Source organism: Schistosoma mansoni, chromosome 1 (assembly GCF_000237925.1).
Source record: "Schistosoma mansoni strain Puerto Rico chromosome 1, complete genome".
In the NCBI taxonomy this organism is placed as follows: Eukaryota; Metazoa; Platyhelminthes; class Trematoda; order Strigeidida; family Schistosomatidae; genus Schistosoma; species Schistosoma mansoni.
This window is the reverse complement of record NC_031495.1, coordinates 1005924-1013259: the sequence shown is the minus strand read 5'-3', so window position 1 is coordinate 1013259 and position 7336 is coordinate 1005924. Positions and strand designations below refer to the sequence as shown.

General features: G+C 35.9%; 1 protein-coding gene across 1 annotated transcript; it reads right to left on the bottom strand.

Annotated features, from left to right (window-relative positions):
• Positions 1-4565: 4565 nt before the first annotated feature.
• Positions 4566-7134, bottom strand: Smp_184360 (putative ribonuclease t2; the record flags this gene model as incomplete). The annotated part of the gene is made up of 5 exons (XM_018792922.1): positions 4566-4635; positions 5016-5129; positions 5752-5819; positions 6113-6182; positions 7088-7134. Coding segments are annotated over 5 exons (369 nt in total), but the record flags the coding sequence as incomplete, so codon positions are not given.
• Positions 7135-7336: the final 202 nt, after the last annotated feature.

Sequence of the window (7336 nt, the reverse complement as noted above, 5' to 3'; positions counted from 1 at the left end):
GTCATTAACCTGTAAGCTGTCATCGTGGTGGTAGCGATCCGAAATTATGCAACTTTTCTTGAGCTTGATGATCACTCAAAATGTGGTAAGGTGAATAAAAATCCTTATGCATTACAGTGTTTTGTAGTTTCGAAAGTGACCTTTCGTTTATCTAATCATCAGACGGGACATTTCACCGATGTTTAGGAGTAACAAAAGAAGTGAAATGCTTTTGTCGCTGCAATGCAATATTTCATTGGTTTTCTGCTTGCGATCCACTCCCACTATTCCATGGATTCCACTGTCCCATATGTGGTGCGCTTACGTTATCATAATCACGTGATTGTTCAGGAAAGTCTGAAATGTTAAGAAACCCAGTAAACGCCTTTTATACAGACAAGCACAACTTGATTTAAATTCCCTTGTTTTAATTCATTAAGAACTAACATCAAACAATTTCTTCAATCTTTTACCCTCAGTTAAAGTTTCTTATCAAAACCCGCATGGAACAGTCAGACGGAAATTTCTCACTAACATAAAATTCAGATGTAAAAATGCAAATTGTCACATTCAATCAAAGCACTTTATGCCATTTGGAACTGACCTAATCAGCATGCAAAGATGCACAGTTTTCAGTCAATTCAAAAAATCATTACAGGTGACATGACGTTTGTTCACTATCACTTGAGCATACACTTTCAAAAACAACTTCACTAATCTCTCCATTCCAGAATTTGTTTTATTCACACCCTAAAATGTCTCATCAACAGGGGGTAAGCAATCACAACCACTTTTCAATCAATGTTAATACTACCATATGGTTGATGCAGTGGGAATTCATAATTAGACGTGTTCTCGACAAAAGCAGAGAGAATGTTCACGCTCGCAGAAGTAGATCTGTAAGAGGTAGTTCAACATCCCTTCCAAATGAATGCATGCGCAGATCAATCAGGAGAGCTTAATCTAAATCGACTCAAGAGATATATTGTGGAATACTTAGTTATCTCTCTGACAGCATTTATTTGTGAGCAATCTGTTGACATATAAATTACAACACTTACATCCAGTAACTGCACAAATGTATCCTTCAGTGACAACATTATATCTGAAGCCAAAAATTGTCATAGACCTACATGAAGTATATGCACTGACGGTATTCCCTCATATTCGTTTATGATGTGGCGATAGTCACCAAATATACCTCTTCGTCTATGCGCTATTTCATCATATCAGTTGTGCAACGGAATAACTGGATGAAAAACTACATTATCACACAATATGAAACTGAAGATCGAGGGAATCTTACTAAATACAGATCAGTAAATATCATTCCAGTTAACTCGTGACACATGGAAGTTGTAATATACGGTATCTCAGGTTGTTTGTCAATTCAAAACCTTATTTCTAAATCACAACATGGTTTCTTACAAGGTAGTCGCGCATAATCGTCTGATATATCCAAGTGATTCGATGATGTATCCCACAATATATCATATCATTAACTATATGGAACCCACGGCCTTCTACTCTGCTGGCCTAAATCATTCTTGGATGATCGTTACGGAGAAGAAACTAAAGTTAATTCAAATACATCAACACCTAAAACAGTAACTAGTGTGGTTATTCAAAAATGTGCTAAGGTTTATTTTATTCGTAATATACGTTGACAGCATTTGTATCTTCAGTAACATAGAAGACACCTCACTGTATTCTGATGACCTGAAGGAAAATTACTCGAGCCTCAACTCTATATTGTGCAACAGGAATGAAACGAGATGACAGTTTCGTGTAGAAAGTATCAGATTGAATTGAATATTAACAAGTTCTACTAGTTTTGAATCGTTGAGAGCAACTCGGGATTCTATTTTGAAGTGGAAGGTGTTCCAGTATCCAAAAGACTAGATTAATATGGCATGTTTCCTCTAACTGAGTTCAAAACCAAATTAGTTATTCATTCGTCGGATTCATTACTCAAATACTCAGTAGTTCAGTGAATCAGTGAGACAGAATGTCTTGACCAACATTCAGGTACACTGTGTTGATGAAAAGAATGTTCACGTGGTTGAAGTAAATGTTAAGTGTGTCTTACATTGTTCCTACTCGCTCTCCTTCCACTTCTCTGTTAATTGTTTTATACTACTTATTTATATTTAGTAAGCAGTTGTATCCTTAACAATTTTCACATTTACATTGTAACGCAAGTTGTACTGTAACATTCGGAAACGTTCACATATATTCATAATGTTTACTGTACTTATCATTGTACTTTTCATTATAATCACTGTGCTTTAATTACTGTAACGGTTATCCACAGTTGTGGACTTGTTTAAACGCAACAGTTTCCATATTGTTTTGCTCTTGGTTCGAGTTTCGATTGCTCATAAACTGTTGTCCAATTTCGACACAGCTATCGGCTGCCTTTGTACTATCGAAGCCTTTGATATTTTCATTCTCGAACGACGCGTTCAAACGCCTAGACAATCCACAAGTTGAGGTTTGTGATTAAATTTTGTGTTTTAGATAATAATAGAACCGCTTTTGTAGACAAACCGTTATTTTGGAACTTCGATTTTGCGCGTATCTCAATCAGGTCACTTGGACGCTTCGATAGACTTAACAGTAAGGATGAATTGTCACCGATGTGAGTGAAGGTGTTTGTGGAAAACAACCAATTCGTTTACTAATTCACTCAACTACTTAAACGATATTGAGAAGAAACAAAAAATATTGGTTGATCGAATGTATATTTATTAGTTAAGAACAAATGAACTTCATGACGAGGATTTCTGTTTGTTAGAGCAGACGTGACATGAATAATCATGAACGGTTTTGTTATTGTCAGAGTCAATCAGTGCGTTCATTAAACAACTTCATGCAACTACTGAAATGGAGGAAAGATGAACTTCTTCGGACAGTTTCCAAGGAACGGGCAGTTCATGAATTCATGTTTGCGATTCAAGCAAACATGCACCTCTTCCAGATGATACATCCCTCTCTACAAAAATGAAAGAACGATAGAATTTAGGTAATGTCCAGAATGAAATCCATCTCTAAATATATCAATCAACATAAGATATTCAGTAAACTTTATATACTAGAACGATTGTCTGTTTACACATTTCATTAGAACTAAACGGTGTGCATGACTCGTAGATGACGATTGTCCACTGATTGTTGTCCAACTCATGACGTGTAAGATTACTACAATGTACGCATTCGCTTTCACGAATATCTAATTATTGTTCAGGCAACGTTGCTCCATAATCACTACGAGGCCAAAACTCTATCTGTCACGAGTCACCGTTCAATGTTTCTCGTTTACCGATTGTTTGACTAGTGTCAACAGTCTCCCAATATTGTGTTAGGTATTGTGGATGTGTTTAGATTTGTTAGTCCATCTTTACACTTCATATAATTCAGTATTTTAAATCGACTCTACTTATCGTCTGACTATATTCCTGTCTACAATTTACTCAAGTGTCATTTGCAAGTGATGCAACATTCTGAAATGTCTAATGGTAAAGTAAACGTGTTTTCTATACGTGTGTAAGGGAATGGATTACTAATTACTGATACACTTACCCGTCCTGGTTTACGGATGCAGTTTGCAGAACCATTGTAACCGAATTCACGTTCCAATACATTCATTAAATTGATTGTCTGCATAAATTAATTCGACCGTTTATTTATAATGTGAATGAAGAATGATGATCAAAATGCTTTCGTAACATTATTAATTAAAAGTAATAAAGGTGACGAATAAAATGAGGTGATATCAGAAACATTTGCGAATAAAGTCATGGGGATATGAGACGCAAGAGCAGATGTTAATTAGTAGAGGTACAAAGAGGCGACCACATGGGGGAGACTAACCTCTACATATATAGAAAACTACCTACTAATAACACTACTTGTATTATTTAATAGCGATAATGTTTATACTGCAACTACTACTACTACTACTACCACTATTACTACTACCAATGCAGCCACCACTACCACTACTTCTACCAGAGTTTCACAGTTAGCTTACTGAAAAAGCAACAGCTTTCAAAACTATCGATCCTGACATGAACAAGTTAACATATTTTTCACTGTTGCACAAGTGTAAGCATTCAAGTGTACTTTGTTTCGTGAAATAATAGTGGTTTGCCTAAAGTAGCAACAAATTTACTGTGACTGTCCGTTGTTCGTCGAAGTTCTACATCCTTGTTATGTTCAGTTCAAGTGATGTGGACATTCGATTCGTTCAGTGATCACATGAGTCTAATATGTTTGATTACCATGACAGATTTCATACGGCATTTGTATCACCTCAAACAGTTAGTAGTTATCTCTTCGAGTCAGCCTTTCATGTTAAAATATCACCCTTAAGTTCAAAGGAAATTCGTTATTCAATAATGAACGTTGACATGGTTGATCATTCAATGACATATTCCCTTTTAATTATGTTCATATTCTTTCTGCTCATGCATAATGAGAGATGTGCCCAATGTTTGAATTAACTGAGATCTCAACCTAAATATATAGTGGAGCCTACATGATAGTGTGATCGAGAAATTTGATTTATTTTCTCAGTCTATTTATCAGTTGAAGAATAGACTTACATCATATTGTCTGGAATCATGTGGTGAGATCTTATATTTCATTAGTGTTCTGAAATAATCGAAAAGAAATGGAAACAAGGACACGAGATTAAGTTGTATAATTTAACAAATATTCACTTGCACAGTAACATCAATCAGACAATGGTCGTTTGATCAACCGATACACATCAAATTATATGCGCCTGTCAATTTGATAAATGGAACCAACTGATAAGCCTCGATTCAGTGGGGAAATGGCATTCTGGATCCCACTGACAGGGTACAACACATCTGTTCATAGTGAATATGATGAGTCTATTTCATGGATTGATCAGGATTGTGAGTGTGATCAGTGTAGATATCTACATTTCCAATCGGCACTGAGACGCACAACTTTACAATATTTTATAGAAATGTAACCATGAATTTATTACAACATGAATCACATACTTCAGTAGATTGAGCTTCTGCATCAGTTGGATACCAAATTTAAAGTAACCGTATTGATTAAACACTTGAGGATCCTCAACTGCACACAAACCATGCTTTTCAAATTCATGTTTCCTAAAAGTGGACAAGGTTGAAAACATTTGATACACTAACTATACGTTATTGAACAATACACGATAACGACCTAAAACTGTCTTCGAAAACAAACATCGTGATTTTATTGATTGTTGAAAGTTCCCTATTTCGAATCACCTGAAGATTTAGGATTCAGCACAAAACGCCTTATCATATGTATGTTGATTTTTGTGTGATGTTTTATTCACAGGACCTGTACGCCGTTGACAATATGATAGTTTATAACAACGTCAGTTCAAAGAGATGATACAGAAAGTCGCTTGCCACTGTGGTCACACTCATCAGTCAACAAAGCATATCGACGATAAATGATTACTACTCACTGATGATTCTGCTTCTTAAAAAACACACATTTTCATCTGAAGTTCATTTTCCGAGTCAAAATATTATCACTGCATAGTTTTATCACGGAAACACATCTCAACATTGTAACTATCAAACGTCAACATCCTCTCAATAATGTTTACGTTTACGGTGTGTGCTTTGAATACCGGTCACATTGGAGAATATGGTCAGAAATCTATATCGTCTAATCGACATCAGATGTTGCGAAGCCGCCGGATAAAATATTCGATGAATGAAATATTATTAGATCTCTTACCAAAATGAGGGTGATTCGCGGTAGTTTTTCAAATGTGGCCACATTAAATCTAGTTCGTTTCGTATTCCCTGAAATAGAATCACAGAATGAATTGAAAGAATGGTTTCAGTGAATGATTGCGTCGATACAGTGATTACAAAGAAGCGAGTTTGAAATTTTTTATCGGCACCAGTTTTTGTTGGCTGCACTGCATAGAGCAAATGACTATCGATTCAATCACTAACAGTCAGCGGCTCATTCAGATGCAGTAGTTCACTTGATAATTTCACAAGACAGTCAATCAATACACGAAGTCACACGGACAACCGCTAGGAGGTAGTAGGAATAAAATTAAAATAACTCAACTTTGAATCTGACTCACCTGCAAACGTCGAATATCAAAACGTAACGAACCAGTACAATTTGGTTGTCTATTGGGGAAAATGGTAGGCCTGAAAATAATGATATACATAATGCATTACACTTTATCAAACAATAACATCCATTCACTGACATGTACGTTTCGGAAACGTGATCACCCAAACTTATCACTAAACAGCTATAATGCCTGTGTTGAACGTGTGAAGCATTTGAAGTAATTAATTACCTCATAGTATTGGAAAGGCGTACATAAAGGTTCTCATTAAAATCTTATCAACGACACCAAACTGTTACACGGAATGCAGTATTCTTGTTGCGGTGGTCAGATATATTACTGTGAATCTAGGAACAGTGAGACTCAGACCATATAGTATTGTGATGCAAATCAATGGACTCCACAACCTGGATCGCGTTAGTCGTATGGGCGCGCAGAAAATCAATAGTTAATGGTCAGCATTCACTTCATAATTCAACACGAATTCGTCAACAAGAAATTCCAACATTATTTCGTGGTTTGTAATAGTGTTGGAAAATCTGTGGTCCAAAATCTATATATCAGTGGTTTCAGTTCACATCCGGCATGATGATTGTGTGCAGCTCCAGGAATTCGGCGACTCTGTTCCATTTTCGGTTGTTAGTTCTAATACATACCAGTGCATTCTAGATAATACAGAGTCTATGTGTAATACACTGTTGGACAGACGGAAGATGATCTTAAGTAGACGAACAATCGATTACAGACACCTAAACTCGAATCCAAGCTATGGTGGATGTGGTGTTTATATGAACCAATGATTCCTTTGCATTGATAATTTTTTCATCTCGAATTCAAAATTCAGTACAATCGTTCCTGCTCATCTAATACTTCTTGATGAAATTGCGTTATTGCTGGGATTGATAGTTTATACTTCAATCAAATACTTCAAATTATCATAATCACGCACGTATATTTTTCATAAATCAAAAGTAATCTTACCACAATCCATGAATGGTGAAATCTCTCAATCCTCTCGGTAGCCTACACTGAAAGAGAGAATTTCAAATAATTGTTACTCAGTTGAACAGAGATGTATATGAACATAATATGTGCTGAGACTTATCAAATGCGATTCCAGTGACTAGATAAATTTTAGAAGTGAAATAGGTAGTTTCAGTTAGTTGCCTTCACAAACTGACCCTTGATATGAACTTCACATTGCTTCACATTACCAACATAATAGACCTG